This window comes from Pholcus phalangioides, unplaced genomic scaffold (assembly GCF_987345545.1).
Source record: "Pholcus phalangioides strain wild (caught in Gottingen) unplaced genomic scaffold, Ppha-v1.0 ptg000013l_1, whole genome shotgun sequence".
Classification (NCBI taxonomy): Eukaryota; Metazoa; Arthropoda; class Arachnida; order Araneae; family Pholcidae; genus Pholcus; species Pholcus phalangioides.
Window position 1 is genome coordinate 435,852 of NW_028301606.1, and position 26,436 is coordinate 462,287.

The 26,436-nt window shown below is 36.4% G+C and overlaps 1 protein-coding gene across 3 annotated transcripts in view; it reads left to right on the top strand.

Moving 5' to 3' along the window:
- LOC149078450 (uncharacterized) overlaps window positions 1–26,436 on the top strand; it is a 151,078-nt gene that overhangs the window by 44,921 nt on the left and 79,721 nt on the right. Inside the window, exons 1-2 of one of the 3 annotated variants that reach the window (XM_089240552.1) lie at window positions 3,007–3,630; window positions 21,240–21,471. In XM_089240552.1, the coding sequence (XP_089096678.1) occupies window positions 21,268–21,471 (204 nt within the window). In that variant the 5' untranslated portion in view covers window positions 3,007–3,630; window positions 21,240–21,267. Of the gene's footprint in view, window positions 1–3,006; window positions 3,631–16,227; window positions 16,395–21,239; window positions 21,472–26,436 lie in introns of those variants that run through there. The other 2 variants (XM_089240551.1, XM_089240553.1) reach the window with 2 other exon arrangements.

Sequence of the window (26,436 nt, forward strand, 5' to 3'; positions counted from 1 at the left end):
GAGAGCCACTGCCCTAGAACATATATTCCTGCATCTACTATTTTCACTTCAAAATAGGAAAACAGACGGCAGCACCAGTAAAACACGAAACAAACACAACAGAGACGACATGAATACGTTAGGGTCACGTATATACACACACAACACGTTCCTGCATGTAACCAATTCATTAGAAACATAGGCGTCGGAACCTAAGGACTGAGGCTATTTGATCCCCCCGCCCCCAATAATTTTTGGAAAAAAAAAAAGAAACAATGCAATGCACCTTCCCTCTCCTGAGTTTTAATCCCGTATATATGAGACGACCAGCAGTTTTCAGCCCTATCCAATATTTTCTTCGTGTAGGTGCCTCTGGTTGTAAATTCTCCAGAGGATTGTGTATATCAAGTACATGTACGGTCAAGTAGTAGTGGTCTCCTAGAACATTGGTTCTCGTCCAAGGGCCCTATGGTACTGGGAAATTTTAAATTGCGAAGGGGGCATGGCATGTGGTAAGTGGGGGGGGGGGGCATAGAGAGCTGTGCAAAAAAATCAGATGTGACGAATGCAGCAGAACTGCCGAACTGCCCATAGAACTAAGGTTATCTAAACGCGTGACCAAATCTGCGTTCGGTTCGGCGACCCATAAGATGAGATTTCGCACTTTGATTTTCGAGAGTATGTAAATGCATGGAGAGAGAGAGAGAGAGAGAGAGAAAAACAGTTACTTCTCTCTTTCTCTCTCCAGCTAAGTAAACGGTCCCAAAACATCATTTTGGACGGCAGGGTACCATGATGTTGAGGCGGCCCTGCATATCAATCCCCCGCAAAAGGGAAATTCCCTGAATTCCAGCCGCGGGGTCTGACGATCCGCCTAATTAATAAAATTTTTGTTCATTATAAATTTACTATAGAAATTCTGGCCCCTCAGCTGGCCTGGAAGTTTGCCGACGACCTCAGCCTAGAGATCAAGAAGTTCCCGTCAATACCCTTTTCAAACTGAAGTTACGATGGGGAACGAACGAGCCCTCGAAGAAATTTCGAAAAATTCCAGTGCTTCAGATTCATTGCGAATCCAGAGGGCGGGGGAAGACGACGTGTATCAACTGCAGAAGTAAATTGAATATTTTAGGAGATAAATAAAGGAAAAGTTTTCGGAAAACACGAGTTTTATTTGTCCTTGGTACTATACAGTCTGAATTTTCGGATAATCTGAGCCATAACAGATGAGATAGCATGTGGCCCCCTCCATTTGCTTTTAAAATATACCTCCATCCTAATATGCGTACATTCATTCATCCATCTTAACGAAACCCCGAGATCCAGCGACGGGAGGTGCGTTGAGCCAATACCTTCTAGAGCTTGCTCGCTCTAGAACAGTGGTTCTCAACCTTTGAAGGACCGCGGCCCGGTAGGATTTTTTTTTTCTGAGTGGAAGTCCCCCGTTCATAAGCACGACCAATGGAAAACGAACAGGGATATATATGAAATGATGAATCACTGACGGCCCGGTTTGACTCTTGCCAGGGCCCGGTACCGGGTCGCGGCCCTGTGGTTGAGAAACACTGCTGTAGAAAGTATTGGTTGAGCGGACGCATTTTTTACACGCTCCGTTAGTTGCTTTTTTTTTCACTGAATTGTGTGTGAAATCGCCGAAAAATTTTTTTAATTGTGAAAATGTGCTTTTCGGGAATCTCTGTGTTTATGTGTACTGATTTTCATGTGAATGTTCAAACTGAAACATTGGGAAATAACCGATCTCCCGAACGTCGCCGTACTCATAGGATAATAAATAAAAACCAGGTATTGTGTCTCCACTTTTGTTGCGGTTTTGCGCGGAAATTTGTGAGATGATGTATCAGTTTCTCGTGTATATTTTGACGGCTAAACTTTGAACTTTAAAATAACATATCTTTTGTAAAAGTCCGACAAATATCGAATCGTTGATGGCATGTTAAAGCTTCGAAAAATGTTCCGATCTTTTAAGGTGGCTATGATAATCTAATGTAAATTCCAACATTATATAATTGCACTACCACTAATAGTATAAAAATTATAATTTTTGTGAAAAAGGGAAAAAGAGAAAACTAGTCTATGAGTGCGCTATATAATAAGGTATAGGTTTTTTAATGATTTTTTCATGAAAAGGAGTTGAAAAATTCCGAAACTTTTCTCCAACACCTAACCCCATCTCGTCTGTAAGTCTGTAATCACCACATTTGTTAATTCGACACGTACCCAATTTTCCTGATGCTGTAAAAATTTTGTATGTTTTTCTTTTGTTTTTTGTTTTTGTACGCCACGAAGCTGGGCTGGAAGAGATCTCGGCAACGGGAAAGTCCAGCGGCAAAGTTCTGGCGTTCATTCATTCAGTCTCGATCCCATACGTGTCTCGGATTATCGAGACTCCACTGATCGAAAATCGGAAAAAAAACCGTACTTCATAAAAAAAAAAAATTGATATTTTACAGGGAGTTTTTAGTGGTTTCTACACAGTGCAGGTTAAAAGGGTTAAAAACATTTTTTTTCTTCTTTACAAATTAACTCAAATTTCTTATTCATTATGCGTAAAGAGTAACGATTATGGGGGGCTACGGGCGAAAAATGTGAGAAACACTGCCCTAAAAAACAATTAAAATATTTTTTATTTTAAATTTTACAGTATTTATCAATATTTAAATCATTTCTATCTACTACGGAAATAATGAATAGGTAATTGAATACGCGATTGTCGGGGAATTTCGCAATTGCAAAAACCGTTTCTCGATCCAAATGCTGTTTGTTTCTTTGTTACGGGTTTATAACAAGTGTTTATTTTGCTTTTGAATATAAACAAGCTGGGGTTTTTTTTTTTTGGCGCGAAAAAATATCTCGAGCGAACATCAAGGCGGAAAATGAAATAAAAATAAAGCAGATAAAAAAAGAATAAAAAAAATTGTAGCAGCGCCTCCGAGAAAACATGTGGAAATGCGCATGCGTTGCCCGCGGTCCCGGGATTGTGGTAGGTGTGTCGCCCGCTTTGGCTTTGCTTTGCGAGTCCTTCTCTTTGAAAGAAACAGTCGTGTGTGCGCATGAAGCCGCACGTGCGTGCTTTATTACGTTCCTTTTGAATGTGTGCTGCTGCTGCTGCTGTTGTGCGTGTGTCCGCAAATATCTCTAGATACCCACTCGCGGCATAGGTTTCTTTTTCTCCCTGCCGTTTTGGTGGAAATTGATCATCGCTATCATCTATGTGTATACTGTTTTCATACACATTTTTTTCCCATAAGTAGGATTTTGGGGGAAATTTTTTTTTCTCCCTGTTTTACGTGTAAAAAAATGTGACTTTTCTTCGATTTTGATTCTCTTTTTTTCCTTTTCCCCCACATCACTGTTCCTAAATTTTGTATTTTCTTCTCTCTCGTGCCTACGTGGTACACGTCCATTCCGAGTGGATATTTAAAACAAGGGTTGCCCTGTTGGAATTAGAACATTATAGCAGCCCTTTTGTTTCTTTCTGTGTTCACCCCCCCCCCCTTTTCTTTTGCTTCCCGTTTCTATCTCTTTTCTGTGTAGTATTTTGGTGTTTGTTGTTGCACGTTGGGAAATTACCTTGGCGAACGTGGCGACTTTAGCGGAGCCGTCCAGCGCGAAGTTGCTCTGGGGCAGGAAGTGAGTTCAATTATTTCGTATTACGTACTAATATCAACGCCGATTGGTGTTAATATTCGTGTGGTATTAAAAGAACATTTTTTTAATGTTTTTTTTAAGGGGTTTTAAAACTGATTTTTTCAAAAATAACTGAAAAATTCTCCACTTTAATGCAAATCAGATGCGAAAAATATCGTGTTAATCCGTCAATTGTTTCACATAAAATGAAGGAAAAATAAATGAATGACTTTGTACATTGTAAAAGCATACAAGAGATGTATAAAAAAAATTGAACGTGATTTCTTCAGATAGCAGTTTTTGGAGATTGTCCGAAAAATTAACGGTTAATTTTATAGACGATCTCCATATGACAATATATGCCCGTTGAAGGGTGAATTAATCCTTTAACCGGCATAGAGAAATCACTAAACCGCCTGTAAAATGCCATAATCCGGTTTTCAGCAGGTACAAAGTAAGAAAATGTGTTCGATTGAAAAAACAACTATGCTTATCATTGGCTAATATAAAAAGTTTCCAAGAAGACGATATATCTCGTCGATGCAAGTGAAAGGGTTAAAAAAATGGAACTGCACGGAAATTGTTAAAAATTTCAGAAATATTCATAGGACACGTGTCGTTGAATGAACCTCGAATGTGGATATCTTATTATTTGTTAAAACTTTATGAATTTTAAAATTTGAAAAAAAAGTGTCAAAAATTTGAATATTCAACATAGAAAAAAAAGATACTTTTTATTGGTAAATTGCTAAATTTGAGATTCATTTTGTTTAAACATGTCAAATAAACATTCCTTCAAAATTTCAACATTTTTCGTTGAGAGAGAAAAGTGAGGATCGGGAAAAACGATGTCCAAACAGGAGAAATAATTTCTGGCAAAAATTCATAACTGAAATGACTGGCAAAAATTCATAAATGGGGGAAATAATTTGAGAACATGCTATGTAATAAGAAAATACATGTAAATAAGAAAAATAATTCGAATGATTTCGAGAGAATAGTTTTCTTTCTAATCTTATGCAAGAACTTCAAAAATTCTGTCCGAGAGGAAAGACGTCCAAATTTGTTTCTTAGGCCGGTATTACACTATAAAAATTTGATAAAATCCCTTGTATAAAACTCAAAAAATTCAACCAATAAAGTTCATAGGTTACATTCGAGCAAATGAAACTGATAATCTTATTGGTGGCATTTTTCAAGTTTTATAAAATTACTTTTATCAAACTTTTATAGTGTAATCCCGGCCTTAGATACTTTTTACGCTGTTTTCATTTATTTCTTTTTCTATTTTATTTTGAAATAAGAAATCTACCGATTGACGTGAAATTTTTTACATTTGATTTGTATTTAAGTGAAACTTTTTTTGTCTTCCAAAATTACGTTTCTGAATCTTGAGAGGTTGTCCCCACAATCATCAATGTATCACGGAAAGTGGATTTTCAAGAATGATTTTATAAAAAATACTTCTGTTATTGTAAGTCGAATGCAGAAATTTGCGTATCGATTGCTTGTAATTTTTTTTTTTTGTTTGAAATTAACCCTTTAAGTTGCAATACGAAATCATTAGACCCCATTTCAAAAATTCCATACCTTTTTTAATGAAGTAGGCTTTCCTCCGATTTTCAGCAGGTGCAAACAGGGTATAGGGAAACGTTTTCCATTGAGAAATATACTTTACAAAATATCCAAGCTAGTCAATGCTGAAATAAGAGGCTTTTATGGACGCTAATATCTCGTCATTGCCGCTTAAAGGCAGGGCCGTCATTTCAACTTTTTCCAGGGGGGGGGGGGGGGCAAAGCACATGAACTTGACGGGCCTGCTTAAAGGGTTAGAAAAATAATAAAAGAAATGAACGTGGCAGTGTAAAAAGCGTAAATTTGAAGGGGAAAAACCACGTTAAACATGCATTTCTCAGATCGAATATGAAAAAAAAAAACTCATAGAATTTCGTAGTAATGTTTGTACTGCACAATTTTTGAATAAAATGAATCAATTGACCAAAGCGAAATATATATATATGTATATGTTTAATGCTGAATCTAAATTTTTAAATTTCATCACTTTTTAAATTCGTTAAAATTCTATTAGTAATCCACAATTGAGGTTCATATTAATTAATGCGCGTTGCTTAGACATTCCTGCAAAATTTCAGCTATTTTATACAACTACTAATACAAGGCCACAATAGGCAAAATGCCCAACGAGGTGGCTGTGGCTGTATTTCGTAGTTTTTTTTTTTTTGTTACAATCTACGAAAACCGCATTCGAAGTTTTTTCTTCGACACGTCGTTTTTCACGCATTTTCTTTTACACCGACATCAAATATTATTTCTGTTTCTAACTTGATGATGATGATGATGATGTTTTTAACTTTAAGAAAAAAATATTGAGTGATTGACACACACGCTATTCTTTGCATTTTATTTTGAATAAAGGAAACTATTCAAAAAAAAAAAAAAAAATAAATTTCTTCAAGACCCCTTAAAGAAATTCAAATTATTTTTTGACACGATTCAATGAAAAATATTTTGATTTGAATTGATGGTTTATAGTTTTGTTTTTGATGTTTTCATCATAACTTCAAAAATCGCTGAAAATGAGGGAAAGAAGCCATAAATTAGGGAAAGGAGTGTTGTCCGTTAGTTTATGCTGTTCTTTCCTAATTTTTTTTTTTCCGAGAGAGTGAGGTATTTGAAAATTCAAATATCACATCTCATAAACATTGCATATAGAAACATGAACTTTTTTTTGTTGGCCTCAGGAGAGACGGGACAACAACTTTTCAATTAGAAGGTAGAGCACGAGAGACCACCTAGAAATTTAGATTTTTTTTTTATCTTATTACACACTGCATTTTCACTGTTGAAACTGGTACAGACCGATTCATGAACGTATTCTGAGCAATTTTTAAATTAGAACCATACCTATACGACAGTGGTCCTCAAACTTTTGCCACCCGCGGATCCCTTACCCAATCGCAATGACGCGCACTTTGAGAAACATTGCTTTACGACGAACAGAACACCCGGTAGAATTATGTATATAGAAAAGTTCTGTTATCTTCCTATAGAACTTTTTTAAATGACAAGGGCTGTCAAAAACGTGGATTATTTCAGGGTTCGGTGATTTGTAAAGTTAAGTTGTGAAACGCACGGCGGAAGAGTGCAGTTATATATATCAAAGTTGGTTTTCCGCGTATACGAATGTTCCATGAGTTCCTTTTCTTAGGTTTCGCAGTACCAAAATATTTAAAATTGCTTATTCTCCCGAATTCCTTGAAACAGTCTCGTAACCTTCAAGACTTCCATGTGAACTAAAATGAAATCTCTGTACCTAGTATAGTGTATCGACATAAACTCTTTTATTAAAAAAAACAACGCAGACTCTACTGTGTAAGTATTACGCGATTATCATAAAATATTTGACAGGTAAAGATGAATACCAAGATAAAAAAGAGAAAAAATTTGAAGAGAGAAGAATCCTTCTACTTCCGTAACTCAAATGAAAATGATGAATTTGTGATGTGTTTGAATGAATTACGATGAAATTCAGTCGAATTTAGTCAGCTGTCAAACGCAGTTAGTGAATTTATGGTCTGAAGTATGTAGCACTTGAACTTCCAGACTGCTTTCTAAAAACAGTCGAATTTGGAAACTATAGAATGCCAGGAAGAGTAGAAATTGCGTTATTTATTTGAAAACGTGACGTTATTCAAACTTCACGTGTTCTTGAATTGATTCGAGAAGCTGCAAAAATCAAAATTTCTAGATGAATATATTTTTTCCACTTAATATTTTGTTCTGCTTGTTGCTTCCGAAAGATAATACATACCCTTTTTTTTTTAGTTGTGAAATTTTTATTCTATTTCGAGATGGCGCCATAATACGTGAGGCAATAATTCATGAGAAAGGAATGCGTAATTTATCAAGATTTGTTGAGAAACGTCGAATGGAATTAAGTGTCGTGAGAAATATTTCGAGGGATCATGCTAGAAAAATTTAGGATTTCTTCCCTTTGTCGATATTTTCATTGCAGTTGAAGAATTTGCTACGAAAAAAGCACCATAAATCACCATTTCCATAAAGCACCATATCTATTTAAATTGGAAAATTTTCAAATTAATTTACTTCAATAATTTTTTTTCCATTTGATATTTTGAGCTAATTCAATATATCTATATATATTTTTTTCAGGCTACACCAGTGGCCCACTGGACAAATGTGGCCCTCCTAGTTTTTCTCTGTGGCCCGCCGACTATTTTTAGAAAATAGTTACTTCGCATGGAAAACGAATAAATTCGTAAAGAAAATTCGTTAGTAAGAGCTCTGGCTACTGAAATCTGTACTGCTATATTTATAACTGTGAGATACTCCCCAGATTATATCATAGGTGCAAGCAGAATTTTCTCCTTAGATAAAATATTTTCCCTTCTGGGGGAAGGGGGGCTTAATTTTTTTTTCTTCAAAATAACATTATTATCCCGACTTAAGGGGTTGGGAGGGTAAGAACCCCCCCCCCCCGAAGCTGAGATAATGATGTTAGAACCCCCCAACCCTTTTGCGTATGCCAATGGTTATATTAAAAGGACCGCCGTAACGAATTAGGGGGTGATCTGGAGCCAAAACAGTTTTGTAAAGCCCTATGTTTTGGCTACATATTTCGAGAGGCTAAATTCGGCGTCCAAAATGCCATATATAGTTACAGAATTTAAAAAAATGCTAAAAAACGCCTTAATGGGAGAAATAATTTCAGAATTATTGAGTGTAATTTCAGAATTGTTAAATTAATATCGTAATTGTTAATAAAGACTAATTGTTAACGATAATATTTCCTGGAAAAATTGGGAATTTTTTGAAGTAAAAATTTTATAATTAATAAAAAAATAATTTCAGATATAGTAAAAGAAATCAATTGAAAAGAATTAATTAAATAATAAAAGGAAATTATTTTAAAATAAATAAAAATTCATATTTAATGAAAGAAATAAAGTCGGAAAATAAGAGTGTGTTCTCTCACGCAATAGATTTGGGTATGAACCCTGTTAGAATAGCCGAGAATGACTTAGTGCAGTGTTTCTCAACCTTTCTGAATCCAAGGACCAGTAAAATGTCTGAAACAAATTGACAGACCACATGTGTCCCGTATTACGGGACATTCCTGTAATTTTGATTGTACATCGGTTTTTCTATACATTTGTCTCGTTTTCGCGTTTATTTGAATTTGGAATATTTATCAAAGTCATACACACACGTCGTTTTCATAATAATTATATTGTGATAATTATGTCAAAAAATATAAATATGCATCTCACATATTTGTCAGTCTCAACGTTTTTTCCGCAATTTTAATAACAATAAGTGATTGTGCCTACTTCTGGCAAAGTTTATGATGACAATTGGAAATATCCTGTATTTTACCCTATTTAAAATCCTAGCTTTTTTTCTCAATGAAATATGGTCATCTCATCATTTATGTGAATAGTTTTTTCGTGCAATACATTTTTTAACTGATTTTAGCACCGTTTATTTCCCCTCACTTCAGCAATTTTAGCAAATGGCATTTAAGGTAATGAACTGCATTTTTCGGCAAACATAAGTGATTTCCCGGATTTAAGATTGGATATTCCTCGATGATTGTGAACATGCATGCGTTACTACATGTTATTTTGTTACATATTATACGTTACTACATGTTTTTAACGTATGAAGATATAATTTTTGTACAACTCCATATCGTTATTACTAATAGGCTTGCCAGTCATAACGGTTGAATAATTTTTCCTTCAGTTAGAATTAAAACTATGAAGTCAACCTTCGGACCACCGGTACCATCGCCACGAACCACCAAGGTGAAGCTTTACAAATTTTTCGGACACAGATATTGAAGAAAGGTTCAAGTCCAATCACCAGAGATTTGCTTCTGTACAGCATCCTCTCTATCACCAAAAATATTTGAACCAATTTTTTTTTCTTTACAAAAAATATTCCCTTTCGTGAAAATAACGTTTTCTCGCAAACACCTCATTCAAATATCCAATTTCTTCCATTTTCATGAATTTTTGGACTGTTTACGAATTTATGGGGCACCCTGTGCATCTGAAGAGGCATGAAAACTGGATATACTTACTTTTTTTCGCGCAGCATTCGCTTTAATTGCTTTATCGAACAGAAAATGATAAATTTTGTCATTTCATGTTGTTTTAAAGCATTTACTGATACAGCGAAGAAAAGTAATAGCGACGAAACACTGAATTTAATTAATGATATCTGTGATCACACACACAGTTACACAATTACGCTGACATCATGGTAAAAATATCCATAATTCATTATGGATATAATATTATCTCTTACGTGCACGGCCATTTTTTTTCATCATTTCTTTCCACAATTTAGTATTCTATGCTGCAGTCTAATACGAGTCACTGTAATGAGTCTATTTTTCATGTTTTAGGAAAAAAAGAAAATATTTTTTATTGAAATGAATATAAATGCGTGTTTTAAATAAAATAAAGTTTTTTATACGTCTGTATTCTTCAAACAAAATACGACTGAAATTTGCGAATATTGATTTTGTACGGAATGAATTTTGTTTTTAAACTCGAAATCTGTTTTTTCTTGAAGGAATTTTGAAAAGTGTTGTTGCTTTGATCGTTATATGAAGTCATTCTTGTTCTGATAATTGTTTGAAAGGTCATTGCTGTCTGATCATTGTTCAAACATTCATTTTTGTTCTGATCATTGTTTGAAAGATTGATTGTTGCTCTATTAATTGTTTGGAATGCCATTGTCGCTCTCTGATCATTGTTTGGAATGCCATTGTCGCTCTCTGATCATTGTTTGAAAGATTGCTGCTCTGATGAATGTTTGAAAAGTCACCGATGCTCTAATCATTGTTTGATAGGTTTTTGTTGCTCTGATCATTGTTTGAAAGGTCGTTGTTGTCTGGTCATTGTTTGAAAAGTGATTGTTGCTCTGATCATTGTACAAACATTCATTTTCGTTCTGATCATTGTTCAAACATTCATTTTTGTTCTGATCATTGTTTGAAAGATTGATTATGCTCTGTTAATTGTTTGGAATGGCATTGTTGCACTCTGATCATTGTTTGATAGGTTTTTGTTGCTCTGATCATTGTTTGATAGGTTTTTGTTGCTCTGATCATTGTTTGATAGGTTTTTGTTGCTCTGATCATTGTTTGATAGGTTTTTGTTGCTCTGATCATTGTTTGATAGGTTTTTGTTGCTCTGATCATTGTTTTGAAAGATCGTTGTCTGATCATTGTTCGAAAACTAATTTTTGTTCGGATCAATGTTTTAAAGATTGGTTGTTGCTTTGATAATTGTCTGGAAAGTTATTGTTTGAAAGGTTACTGTGTTTTGCTCTGATGATTGTTTGAAAGGTCGTTGTTGTCTGATCATTGTTTGAAAGGTCGTTGTTGTCTGATCAGTGTTTGAAAAGTGATTGTTTCTGATCATTGTTTGAAAAGTGATTGTTTCTGATCATCGTTCGAAAGTTGTGGTTGCTCTGATCATTTTTTGAAAAATCGTTGTTCTGATCATCGTTTGGAAAATCGTTGTTGCTCTGATCATTGTTTGAAAAATCGTTGTTCTGATCATCGTTTAAAAAATCGTTGTTGCTCTGATCATTGTTTGAAAGGTCGTTGTTGTTTTTATAATATTTAGAGTCATTGCTCAATTTCGATTGATTTTTGAAAAGAAATTGCGTTCTATGGGCATTGCCTAAAAATTGATAAAGGTATAAAGGGTATTGAAATATCGCGTTGTTTGTGGGTGTAAAAACCATTGTTGATGTTATGACATTTACGGCCGTATTCACCAACACAGTTTCAACTGAAATCGCAGGTGGAAGGATTGAAGATCGAAACGGATTGGTTAAATTAAGGATTTTAACCAATCCGTGTCGATCGCTGATCGTTTAACCTGCGATTGCAGTTGAAACTGTGTTGGTGAATACGGCCCTTAGAGAATTTCAAGAACTCATTGTTGCTCTAAGCTAGAGGTTCGTAACCTTTTTTAGTCTCGACCCAAATCATCTACACGATGATCTTTGCGACCCATGGGTCCATTTTGAATTAAAAACTACTGATTAGAAATAAGTAAATCCAGTGACGTCTGAGCCGGGGGTGCTGTGGGTGCTCAAGCACTCACGGTAATTTGTGACAGGGATCCGAGCACTCCCAGAATTGATCCAGAAATTAAATTTCCGATATAAAACTAAAGACGAGCACCCACAGTTTCGAAATACTTCCGACGCCCTTGAATAAATCCGAACTTAGTGGAACCTTAAATGGATTTATAAGAGGATTGTGACTTGTATTGAGTGATTTGTATGACCCATCTCAGAAGTACCTGCTACCCAAGATTGGAACGCGACCCATAGGTTCAGAACCCCTGCTCTAAGCATTGCTTGAAAAACCATTGAGAGACCGATTCTCTTCTTACTGGGTGGAAGAGAAACATCAAATCACTTGAACCCGCCAGCCTATTTCACAAGACGGCACAGTAAGAAATATAAAACTTATTTACATTTATACTGAACGAACATCAAAACATAACCTTCGGGTTGAACTATATCCCAACTCTCGTGTAACTAAATATTCTTAACTATATTCGCAGAAACTTTATTCCAACTCTCTCTCTCTCTCACTCTTCTTTTGCTAAAGATTAGTTTTTACTCTTATCTTCTTTCATAAAAGAATAAATAATGTTATACCGCGTGTCAAGTGGCAACAGACCACAGACATTTATTTATATATCCATAAGATGATACATTGAATTAAAATATTTCTTTTATTTGGACAGCGTACCACACTTTAAATCAGCTGGATTTGATTTTTTACATATATCTAAATCTGGATTTAATTCTCTCTCACATGAGGTGTTTTAATCTCCGATATAAATAAGATGCATTGGATTTTTTTTCTCTCCAATACAAACATGTAACACACACACACACACACACACAGACCCATATATGATACAGACACTTTTTGTGATCTCGAAGGACTGTAAAGTCCTTCTACAACTTTGACGGACATGATTTTGTATTTAGACATGACGGACATGATTTTAATTATTTACACATTAATTAATAACGTTATGAAAGTATTTGTTTTTGGGTGAAGAGAGTCAGGTTGGTAGAATTCAGTTTTTCTCAGAAAATTGAGATTTTAGGGATAGAGGTTCTTCTAAAATCGACATAGTTTTCGTGTGCATATATATCAACCACTATGCATATAATATTTTTATTGGATGAAAATTTGAAATTAATATCTATTTATGTTGCCAAGTTAAGACTGAAAATACCTATAGACTTGAGAGTAGGTGTTAGTACTATGTATCTATGTTAGTACTATCCACGAAGTATCTGAGTTGTCTTCAGTATATATATTTAATTATTTTATTTTTGTTCTCAGAGTCCATAGAGGACGCTATAACTTTCGCAATTAAAATAAAAATCTTAGGTATCGTAATAGTTGTAATTCGATTAGGATTTTTATTTCATTTCGATGTCTGATTTATTCCAGAAGATTTATTAATATCGATCCTTCATCAATTTTCAGTATACAAACTAAACGGTGTTAAACAGCAATTGGGTTGTTTCCCGTATAATCGAATACCCCGCTTAATCGGATATTATGTGCTGGAAACGTTATTACCCGTTTGAGCGGGGCCGACTGCATCTTAAAAATTTTCAGGGCTTTCAATAAATACCAAAAATCAAGAATTTCAATCATCTAAGCCAGTGTTTCTCATTCTCTACCTATGGTCCGCAGACCAGAAGTGGTTCATGGCGATGGTACAGGTGGTCCGCAGGAAGACTCGATCATTTTATTTCTAATGAAGTGGAAAATTGTTTTTACTGATATTAGTAGTATTCTTATGGGTTCCAAATAAAAATTAGACACTCATACTTAGAGTAACCTTATCTAATCGAAGAAAATTCTGTAAATTACAATACAATGGGGCAAATTGTAACCAAAAAATTCAATTTACGGCAAATTTGTTGATTACTGCTGAAATTGTTGAAGAGTAGAGGAAATTAAGGACTGCGCGTGTGTGTGTGTGCAGCAAACGCAGTTAACTAAAATTTATTTCATGAAATTTCATGAAAAAACATTCATCACATGATTGGGGGACCATTTTCATTGAGAAAAATACGGGAAACTGATCTGAAGTACGGCAAAATATACGGGATATTGCCAATCGAATCCTTAAACATTGCCACAAGTCGGAAAAATCACCAATTGCTGCTGAAATGACGTAAAATTTATGAATGAGTGGAAAATGAAGGACTGCTGGAACTCGCAGTGAATTAAATGTAGTTCGTTGGTCATGGCAAATATGTGACATAAGTATTCATATACAGTCATAATTATATATCATAATGTAATTTATAAGTTGTGACAGTTATCTTCATTCACCATTTCAAGTAAAAGATTACAAATTCATATGAGCTTCGTTGAAAAAAAAAACCGAACAATTTTGTATATAAAGGTGGAACGAAAACAATACAGAAATGTTCCGTGAAATACGGGATACATGGACACGCAACTCATGCTGCAAGTTGGCGGTTTATCGAATATCTCAGATAATTTACTAGTCTTTGGATTTAGAAAGGTTGAGAAACGCTGATCAAAAGCAAATTTTCATTCAACGGGGGAAATTTTCATTAATTTGTTTATTTCTTAGGTGTGATAGAGTGAAGGCCAAAAAATTTTTAATTGCAAAATTTTTCGATTGAGAGGAGTGAGAGAGAACGAGTCATATGAAAAAAATTAATTTTTATATTTCCTTCAATAATGATTTTTCTGAGGCCCAACAACCATAAAAAAAAATTTCTTCTTTTTGCCGATAATTTTTCACATTTTACTCGAATTTTTAAATGTATCACTCCTTCCGGACACTTATGGTGAAACAGCCCGTATGTGTATATATACTGTATTCCCCTTTCGGGGGATGACCAGGTTTTTTTTCTTTCTTTCCACTGGATTACATCTCAATTGGAGTAATGCACGGCACGTAATAAAACGATCGTGACCGAAAGAGGCAACAGCCATTTTACTAATTCCCTGGCTGTTAGAGAACTCACGTACATACTCAACACGAGTTCTCTGTGCTGTTACTCTGTAAATACTCGAGCGGCATTGCATGGATCGAACGGGTTAATCAATTCATGTCATTTTTCTGTCTTTCATAACTCCTTTTGAATTTTAACACAAGTTATATCCTTTATATTAATTAACTAATGTTAACCGCCCCACGAACCTGTCTTACTGGTTACGGCTTTTTTTTTTCTCCTCCTCTTTGCTACTTTTAAATTTGCTTGCTTGAGCATTGCTTTCGCCCTTAAGTGACCTTAATTTGTTGCAAATTTGTTGCAGCATCGTAAACCGAGCACTTGGCTATATTCCTTAGCCTAGATTTGCTTCGGGTAAGAGAGAGAGAGAGAGAGAATTCATTAAGCGTTGTGTCCGCCTTACTACTTACCCATGTGTTATTAGCTCGTTTTGGGGCAGTGGCCCGCATTCCGGCGGGCGTCTCGGCTGTCTGTGTCTGGCCCTACTTTCTTCGGAAGTCTTGTTCCGAGTTGTGGCGTTTCATGTCTCGTTGGTGTCCGTTACTTCTTGGATAATATGTCTACGTTTTCTTTGTTTTTAATTCTGATTAATTTTTAGTGTTCGTGAGATAAACCTTACCGTTTGTGTATTAGACGTGAGCTATTGGTGGAGTGTTACAGAGAAATCACGCATGGGTTGTGTCTAGGGACACACCCGCAAGTTTTTTACGTTAATACGGCTGTTTCGAATTTGCTCAGTGTCTAAATGTTGTTAAGAAGAATTTTTTTAATGTTTAATCAGTATGTAGACATTCGATTCAGCTTATAAGCATTCTTTGAAATTTTTAGAAGCTTTCTAATATTTTCAATGTAGGATTTCGCAATCTGTGTGTGTGTGTGTGTGCGTGCGTGCGTGCGTGAGAGAGAGAGATTTTTCAATTTTTTCTAACAAGAGCTATATCCGTAGGTATACATTTTGCGTATTTTCACTTGCAACTTTTCCCAAAATACAGCACTTCAAAATTATTATTATTTATTTATGTTTCCTTAGAATAAATAGTTTTTTAACGAGTGGGCTAACAGGACTCTAGGACAGGGGCAAGGGTTGTTCGGGAAAAAATATTTAAACGTGCGGGACTTATTTTTGTCACCCCTTGACCAAGTTTTTTTTTTAAATCGCAAAGTTTTTTTTCTATTCTTTCAACTCGAATTTGGCGTCCCTCCTAGAGTTGCGTCCCGTGCGGCCACGTGATCCAAGAGCCGCCCCCGAACAGGAAGCCCAAAATGTCGGAAATTTTCATAATACATAAGATGTTTTCCATCAGTTGGTCTTAGGTGCCCCAAAGTATGGCTTAGTATTCAGACCCTGAACTTGTTAAGACGACCCAAGTTATCCATTTTACGACTATGTATAGTTAGAAGACCCTATACGCTATCTTTTAAAAACATGTTTAATTTTAATCTGACTCAGAGTTCACGAGCTACCTTGTTTCACACAATGTCGGCAGAAAATTCCTATTTCCTATTCTGATAATGCTTATTTGCTGTAATTATTCTAGGAAATATATTGGAAGGACAAAAGTCGCCTCCTTTTTACGTCACTCGAGGGCCCCCACGTGCTATTCTGGAGTTAAAGACGAATTCGCGTCAAATTTCTCTCTCATATCCTTGGATATTAATATTAGGTGCGTATTCCCAGCTATAAAGCATCATAATCTTTGATATGTAGGTAGAAATAAATAATCAAATACGCACCTGTTGTGATAAGATTGACCATCGTTGAACCTTACAAAAGAGAAAAAAAAACGCTCTACATGAGAGATAAACGATATCTACGTACCGTTATACGTTTGTATTCTGCAGGAAATAAAAAAAATTACTACAAGTTTTATTTTTCTTTTCTCAGTTTTTTTGGTGAAGGTCTCGAGCGTGATATCTCCTGATATGTTCTTTATACCCGTGTATCTTTATTACCGTTTTTCTGGACATTTCTCGCAACGCATTTGTGTTAGGCTACAATTAATGTTCTTTCGATCCTCATAAAACATTTTTCAAGCAGCCTAATGGAAAGAACCCGATATTTATATCAATGAACATTTGTAGTGTATAGTACAGCAAAGGCAGTGTTTCCTCAACCTTTCTTAGAAGGGCCAGTAAAATGTCTGAAACAATTTCAAGGACCACTTGTGTCCCGCATTACGGGACATAATACGTTAATTTTTTTGTACGTTTGTCCCGTTTTATTCAACGGTAGTTATTTGAATTGGTAATATTTACCGAAGTCGTGAATACACAGTGTATCAATGAAATCATGATAATTATGGCAAAACTCACATCTCACATATTTTTCAGGTTTAACGTTTTGTCCGCAATTTTTTTGGAATTTTAATTACAATTGATGATTGTGCCTGCTTCTGACAGTGTTTTTGATGATAATTGGCCATGTCCCGTATTTTACGGATCGCTGTTTAAGATCCCAGTTTACTGTATTTTTCACAATGAAATGTCATCAGATCATTTGAATATTTTTTTCGAGATATACATTTCTGCCACTGCGATTTGTAGCAACAATTTATTTCCACACTCTTCTGCAATTTTAGTAATGGTTAGCAAATTGCATTTAAAGCAATAAATTGAAATTTTTTGCAAAATTTAGTGATATCCCGTATTCAAGATCGCAATTTCCTGTATTCTTCCCGATGTTGTATGTTGCACATTATGAAGTTTTTATTTTATTTGAACCCATATGGATGTTGTAAATATCAATTGCAACGGATGGATAATTTATCAAGTCTGCCTGCGAACCACCTATGACATCGTCGTGGACCATATAGTCATACATCGTCATAGGTTGAGAAGCGCTGAGTTAAGGCATCATGCTCAACCAATGGCTCTGGAAGTCAACTGATGTGGCCCACGACAGATAAAAAAATCATTCAAGTGGCCCGCTGCACATTTCCAGGCTACTTCAGTGGCTCGCGATGCATGTTCAGATCACTTGAGGGGGAGGCTCCAGACACATTCCACTTAAGCGACTCCAAGCGCATGCCAAAATCACTTGAAAAATGCGCGCGGCGTACCTCCAATTCCCTCAAGTAGCACGTGGTGCTACATCTGATGCCACCACAGTGGTGCATTTTCAGATTATTTATTTGGCTCGCCGGTACATTTCCAGATCACTTCAGTGGCTAGCAGCAAACTTAGCGACTTGCGACTCGTTTTCAGTTCTTTTAAGTGGCCGCTGCATTTTTATAGATCAATTTAGTGGCTCTTGGCACATTTCTAGATCATTTAAGCGACTCGAAGCACATTACCAAATCCCTTAAATTGCCTGCGACACGGCACACTTTCAGATCAATTGAGTGAATCGTGGCACATTTCCAAATTACTCAAAAGTGACCCGCGCACTCTAAAATTTTGAGCACCTTTGAATAAAGGCAATTATAATACCGGCAGGCTCATCGTCCTCCATATTAGCGCAGCAAAACCATTTTTTCTTTAATGTGACGTCTAATCGTTAAAAATAAAGTGCCATATAGGGGCACAGCCTTTCTCTTTCAAACCGAACACAACTCAGGTCTATGGGTGATTTACTACCTAGTGAGTTGTGCCGGAGGTGTAACTGTGTGTGTGCCTAACAGTTTGGGTGCGTATGTAGTGTTGTGTTTGGTTTTTCAGTGCTGCCATCTATATTTCAGAAGCGAAGTGAGTGATGTGTCATGATTGAATTACATTTGTACTGTTTGTAAGTCTGTTGAGACTTTTAGAGACTTTTAACGGGGATATAGGGGACAGCCATTGGTTATAGTGATAACACAGATGTCGCACTTTGCATAAAGATGGCGAATAAATCAGCCTGGGTTTCCAGGAGCACTAATTACAGCCGCTGTGTGGTCATGCGGACACCGTACGAGGAGGATCCAAGTTCGAACCCTGTTGAACGGCACTGTGGTTATCGGCCAACTTTCAGGTGTGGATGATAGCCAAATTTCGAACATCTGCCATTTTAACTTCTAGATGTGGAAGACAGCTGGCAGCAAACATAAGTCCAAAAACATATACGTTAGGAGGATCAAACATATTAAGAACACACATTCCAGCGCGTTCACCAATTCCTTACAAAACTCTCCAGAGGAACGCTCACAAGCGTGTGTGCGGGTGAGTAGTAGTGGTGAAAGCAACGCTGAATAATGTTCAGATTCCAATCAGCGTGATGCTAATTCTTGAACGCAACTTGAATGAGTTCGGGACATTACCATCGCGAACTTTCACCCTTTTTTTACATGGGAAATAGAAAAAGAGGGTTTAAAACCCGCTTCAAGAGAGAATTTTCACATTTCTTCCCTTACGAAGGAAAAAAGTCGTCAAGCCGGGTGCTAGAACTCAACTACTGCTACCCCAATATTACACATGTGAACTGGACTTTCGAATGCTCTGATGAGTACCGTTGTACTCCTGAGCAGCAGAAAAGAGGTTTCTAGGTTAGTGTTTCTCAACGCAGGGGCATTAAGGTCCCTTTGCGGTCCTGGGATACTCCGGGGAGGGGGGGCACAGGTGAAAATCAAGTTGAAGGGGGGACCCGTGACAGGCTGCTAAGGAGGCTACAAAGTGCTGTTAAAAAAAAATTAGATGTAAAGAACTGAAGCTTGAAGTGAAATATGGTGGGGGAAGAGGTGCGAGACTACTTTCAGAATGAAGAGAACTGCCCATAGAGCCAGGGACGCTTAACACATGAGCCCACCTGAACACAGCCTGGGACCCAAGTTTTTCTTGAAAAAATGAAAACTTTTGAAGAAAAAGCAACTCCCCCCCCCCCCCTATTTTTCTTCTCTCTTTTGTAGTTTTCACCAGGAAAAATGAAAGATGAAAAATTTTACACAAGATTTTATTCTTTTTAATTTTTTTTTCTATGTTGTTTTCTATGTAATCGTTTTTATTCTATGTTGAGTTATTTTCCGTTTTGTTGATCGCATGCAATACTATTTTTGCCATTGACGGAAAGCATCGACAAATTCGAAAATTGCAGAATTTCGTGGATACGGAAAAAAGATATCGAAAACAATAACCCTCGGGATGATAATTTCATTAATTTTTCCTGTGTTTTTTACTGTAAGCTTATCTCTGAGTTTTATCTGTTGTAGCAAAAATTGTGTGATGACGATGTTCTTTTTTTTTAAACCTCTGAATTTTTCTCCTCGTAAACAAAAAACAGTTACAAAATACAGGGTTATTATAGTTAAAGCTCCAGTACTCTGAGTAGTTTTTCTCAAAAACTGCTTATCCGAATACAGTCAAATTTTTAGGGTATCTTAATGAGACCATGGGAGAGAGAAATTTGTGAAAAAATAGTTCAATTTTCTTCCACCAGGTGGAAAAATGGCACTTTTTATTGAATTTTTTTTTGTCCCATCGCCTCCTTCTTCAGAAATTTTTTTGTACCATCGCCCCCCAACTCAATCTAACCCATAGCATCCCATGTTATACCCGTAGCTTCCACCGCCCCCCTGGAACTTTCCAACGCCCACGTTGGGAATCACTGATATAGAGTATATGCCAAGTTTCAATGAAATACGTCTAACAGAACGACGCTATATAGGTTTGAGTAGTTTCGGTGTACTGACACTACTGTAGCGTCCGTTCTGGTAGACGTATTCTACTGAAACTTGTGCCATATACACTATATGGGTCATGGGAAAAGGTAAAACGCAATAAAAAGCACTACTTTTTCACCTGGTGGTCGAAATTTTAACTTCTTTTTTTTTTTAATTTGACAATTTTAACAATAATTGACGATGTCCCGTATGGATTCCGATTCCATATATTTTTATGAAGGAAATATGGCCAGCCTACTACTACTAAACTACACATGCACCACGTCCATATTCCATAATGGAATTTCTAACGAATAGGTACACGTTGGAATAGGCGTGTATGTGTTGCGAATCTAACGTGAGGTTTGTTTCTGTGTAATGCTTGTTATAATGCTGCCATCTGCTTATTAGTACCGATAACACAGTTTCAACTGTTTTAGAGTAAATATCAAAACTGGAGTTACTTTTTGCTGGATTGGCTCTAGTTTTTGGGAGAGAAATAATGCATATTCTTTACTATTTCAAGGTAGTTTGTGTTATTACATGTAATGAAATTTAATTTACATTTTATCTCAAAACTGGAGCCAATCTGACGAAACCAATGGTAGATTCGGAATCAGTGCCCTAAAATCACTGAATCACTGAAATATCTTTGAGAACCAAATCAGTGTTGAGCAGTGTAGTTTTTTTTTTACTTGAACAACCTTCGTGGGCTGGATGGAACCCCTTGGAGCGCCGCACCATCACAGCTTGCGTTGTATTTGTATTGATGCGATGATTTTGTATTTCTTGTGTTTCTGAATTGCGATCTCGTGAAATGTTTTGATTTTGAATTCAGTTAGAAATGTTGCAATGAAAAGGTGTTTCCTCTGAGATTTGATTTTTATTACTTGTTTGAAACTCTTGTTCAAGAGGTTTTTTTCCCCTTTTTTTCGAAAGGGACCCTGTCCATGTTGGGGCCGCCATAATGAAGGAGATTCAGATGTTTCCACAGATAACCGAGGAAACCGAAGAGAACCTCCTGACACTCGATGAAGCCGAGTGCGGTGGCCAACCGACTTCCAAGCAGCCATTGAAGGAAGTGGACAAGAGTCCGAACTCCTCTCCATTATCGTCCGAGTATTCATCGGCTGTCACTTCGTTTGTCGATGGTGTACTGCCCGAAGATGAGGTGAGTGAATACATTTTAATCCCAAGAATAGATGCTGTCGATAATTTCCATGATGTTTGAATGAGGAAGGAAAAAAGTTGACATTTTCTCCTACAGATGAACCCCGTTATCCACTTTGCGATCAAGGACGTAAAATTGCGTCCAAAACGCGAGTGGAGTATATTCAAACAAGTCTCTCTGTTTTCTTTCCTCTCTCCTCATCACAACGAAACTTTGTTGCAACCCTATGAAAAACAAAGTAGTTCTTTTCACCTCCATGATGAGGAAGTAAAAAGCTTCTACTATACAAGATTCCTCGAAAGACTAGTTATTTTTTATTCTACTCTAAGGTTAAATGACTTCTACTATATACATATACGTAAGAGGGGAAAGAGAACAGGTAGGTGAGGGTGAAATGAGAAATATACTTGTGATACTTACAGATGAGAGAGAGTAAACAAATATAACTGTTTTTCCTTTCATTTTTTTTCTCTTACTTTTCCACTTTTTTCCTTCCTTTTTCTACCATGTAATTACGTTAGAACAAGATTGTCATATTTATCGCCGATTCATCAAACAGACATCAACCGAATTTCTTACCAATCGCTTGTAAACGAAAATACTCCTCGAAGTACTAGTCCAAGTCATCCGCCATCTTTGAGCAAAATTGTAATGCCAGAATTATTGCTATATTCAATTGCTGTTCCTTATTCTGCTTTTTTAACGCTTTCTCAGACATCACTTAGAGCAGCAAACCTGTTTTTTTTTTAAAGATGGACGATGAGTCTGATCTCCTTTATAGGCTCCTCACCCAGGGTTTATCGTCACCGTTTTTTTAATATGCACCTATAACTAGGCGCCTTAGTTGAGGCTACCGACACACAATTCCGGTACGTACCAATGCGTTAGAAATTTCCTAGAGGAATGTCTACGAGGTGCATGTATAATTCAGTAGTAGTATCCCTTGAAGTTCTTTATAACCGGATTTCACTGCATTGGCAATATAGCGTTTTTTAAATCTACTCTATAATATAAAATCACAAACTCGAAAAGGGCCTGTTTCTAAGCAACCGAAATTAGTGACGATTTTATGTTACTGAAATGGGTGACGAAAATCTGTTACGTTTTTGTGTTACGGAAGTCGGTTACGATTTTGGGTCAAGTATTCATTTAAATCTAGCATATATCGGGACCCATTTGACCCATCGGGACCATGTTATGTGCATGTACCGAGGGGCTCTTACATTCTACGGCAGAGCCCTTAGGCTGGAATTTAGATGGCGAGCCCCCAAACCAGCTTTTCAGGGGTCCCTCTGTGGTTAATTTATAGTGTGAAAAATCAAAAAGTGACAAGAATCGTTCCGGCCCCTGTCAGCCCTGACCTTGTGGGGGAGTCATGCCGAGAGGTATGTATATGTATAATATACATATAACACTAGTGCTCCCAACACACAGGGTCCGGGTACCCGTGGGGGGATTGCACGTATACCTTCATGGGGAAGTTAAAAGTTTTCATTTCCAGGGGCCCTTGATATGGATCTCATTGTTTTCTTGCTGCTTTACGTCGAAAAATTTGCGATAGCGAGAGCCAAAGATATATCCAGCCTGTGGGACTCCCATCAAATTTGCGAATTTGGTCACGGGTAATTGGTTGGGGGGCCCTGGATTTTATTCGTTGGTAAAACGAATACAAATGAAAATTTTTCATGGCACTCGCAGTGGGGGATGACCGACCAACTTCCAAGTCGGGGGCCCCATGTTTACAGGTTTCATTTTGGGGCCCTGGATGAATATCATCCTTTTCTGTTGTAGAATTTACAACAGCGGTAGCCTGAGATAAATCCTGTCAGGGGTCCCACTAAAATTCAGCGAATTGAAGTCTGGGGACCCCATGGGCAAGTTTTCTGGGGGTACTTGATAAAGCGCATTTGTTTTTTGTTGCTTTGTTATTGCAAAATTCGCTTCTTCAGTATAAACTGGTGCTTTCACATGCCCCTTTCCATAGCGCGCTGATGAAGTGGGACGAAATAAACAAGATATGTTGTGAAGAGAAGTTGGGGGGGGGGGGGAGTTGGCCGCCAACGGCGGCGGGGGGGGGGCAGAGCCCCCCTAGTATTCTATAATTATCTGGTTGATTACTGAAAGACGCTAGAGTGTATGTTCATGTGCGATCGCGACCCAAAATTAAACGTAGAAATAATTTCCCAGTTAAAAAACTGTTTCTTCATAGTATGGGTATCAGGTCCAATACGGCTCATTCGGAAATTGTATTTGGCCCACAAAGAAATTCAAAAGAAAATTATTTCATTATTTAAAAAAAACCGAAATAGTGAAATTGAATGTAAAATTCAACCCCGCTATATAAACTCGGCTTAAGGCAATTTATTATAATTTTTTCACACGTATAAATACAATACAAAGACATTACACAAAAACAACACACAACTGAATACCAGGTTATGATTTCCCAAGGGAAGTCAATGTCCGTCCAGGGCAGATCCACGAAAATCATACCAATATTATAATGTTAATTTTGAATCGCTTTTCGTCCCGCCTCTTAGCAGATCGGATCTGAACCAGTTTCTGTCCTTAAAAGTTCGCAAAAACGGGGCCTGGCTGTAATATACGAATCTTATGATAAATTATGCAGAAAATATTTTTTTTCAATTTGAGTGGACGTAGGTTTAACTCCATTTAATCAGTTTTTTCATGTATAATTGACCTTCAAAGAAATACAATGAAAGTCCGTTATATCGAGTACGACTTATAGCGAGAATCTTGTTACAACGAATGATTTGCAAGTAATTGTCAAATACCTAATATTAAAGTATTATAAAGGTAAAGTATAAAGGTTATATAGAGAGTTGGAAATTAAGAAGCATTCGCTTTAAGGTAAAAAAAATCTTAAAAAATGGTAGTTTTTCCTTCTCTTTCTTCAAGAATTGACTCGTATCGTGGCACATGTTCTTCGTAAAAATTACTCCGAGGTATTTCGAACAAAGAATGGACACAGAAAATTCAAATTGCTTAACCCCTTCTTCCTATTGGGCTTCTCCCACTATACATCGGAAAACGGGAACAGAACTTGCTGTCATTTCCGAATGACGGGAAAAAATCGTGCCCAAAAACTTTCCGATTCACGGGAAAATTTTGACGAGTCCATACACCTATGAAAGTGAACAGTGATTTAATAATTGAAACTTTCAAATGTTCAGTTGGTTGATTAAATCGATTTGATGCTACGAAATTCTATGCAAAAAATATCTCAGAGAGAATTAACTGCTGGGGAGACCGAAAAAAAAAATCCGATGTCTTGACCAGCGCTCTGTTCGTAAGGTAATATTAAAACGAAACGATCTAAAAAGCGTTTTAACGCAGATAAAGTAGCAATTCTCTATAGTTTTATAACCTGAGAAAGCAAAAAATGGAAATTCGCTCGCAACGAGAAGTCCGTTATAACGACAATTTTCCTCGTGATAGCGAACTGTCATTATAATTGACTTTTACTACAATTGCTCTCTTATGCGACCAGCAAAAATAATCTCCGTGACGATGAATTTGCGCGCCCATTCTTTCAAGATCCAACTAAAAAAAAGTGATTTAAAGAATTTAGAAAACAATTGATAGTTACAAAACAATTAATAATATCATTCATATAAAGATGGAAAATGAATTGCATCACCACCGCTTTAAGCTCCTCTCGCCAAATAATTTGGCGACATTTATTCGCGGCTAATTACCCGTAATTATTCGAGTTTCGAAATTGATATGATTAGAAATCTTACGCAAGGAGTTAATTACACCAATGAAAAAAGAACACCACTTGAGTAATTTCGACGTATAAATAACTTTGCGATTTTTTTTTTTTAGTGTCTTTCTCACGGATCTCGTATTTTTACGAGAAATTAAAAATCATATCTTTGAATCAAAATGGTAATTAAGTAGCGAATCTTTTTCACTGCAAGACACACATGCTTTTAATCGTCAAGAACAATCAGGAAAGAATCAACCACACGTGTTCCATACGCCCACTGTGATCTTAATTATTATTACTCAAACTAAGATTGAGTATGTGTTACATTCATGGATGGAGAAAAGGAGAAAGAAAAAGAAAAAATAGTCACATGAGATGTATGCACAAGATTTATTCTTTTATTTTTAAACTGGAAAACAAAAAGAAGCCTTATATTTGCTAATTCAAAGGTTGGATGTGAACGACCTCCGAAGGAGTGTGAATTGCGTGTTGAAACTTTGCCAGTTTTTATCCTTTACTTTTTCTGTCTTTAGTGTCAGCCCTGACACCGTTTGATTCTTAAGCGCGACCGGCATTTTACCGGTGCTTAATTATTACTTAGCTGCTAGCTAGACATGACAAGTAAAGAAAAATAATAATTGTGAAAGGATCGTTATTGAATCAATCGGCTGTGGTTGAAAGTGAGATGAAGCCCAAAAATCCGTTAAAAAGAAAATGTCTTGTTTTTTGCGGTTTTTAAGTGGTTCTAGTGGTATAAGAAAGCACTTTTACATGGAAGAGTTTTCATTTTTAAGAATAAATATTTCCATTTTTTGTCTTGATCTTATTTTTTTTTCATAGCTGTTCTCAGGAAATTCGATATTACAGGTTGTAACGGCATCAAAGAATCCGTGCAATTTTGTTAAACTGAGGTGTTATTATGGCTAAGAGGCCCACGATCTTCACCCCCCCCCTCCTCCCCACCAGGGGTGATATCGTTCACTTTGGGAAACACTGGTCTAGGGTCTTTCATGCCCTGGGCTTCTTAGAATGAACACACTAGTGTTTCTTCTTTTCCGAAAATTTGATATTTTTCAAACTTTTGTATTTTATATCGTAACCAGTAAGTTAATGCTTAAGAATAAATCATAATTTATTAAATAATATTATATTTTTTTAATATTATATTATTTAATAAATTATGAATTTATGATTGAATAAATCATAATATTCTATTTTTACTAATATCTCAT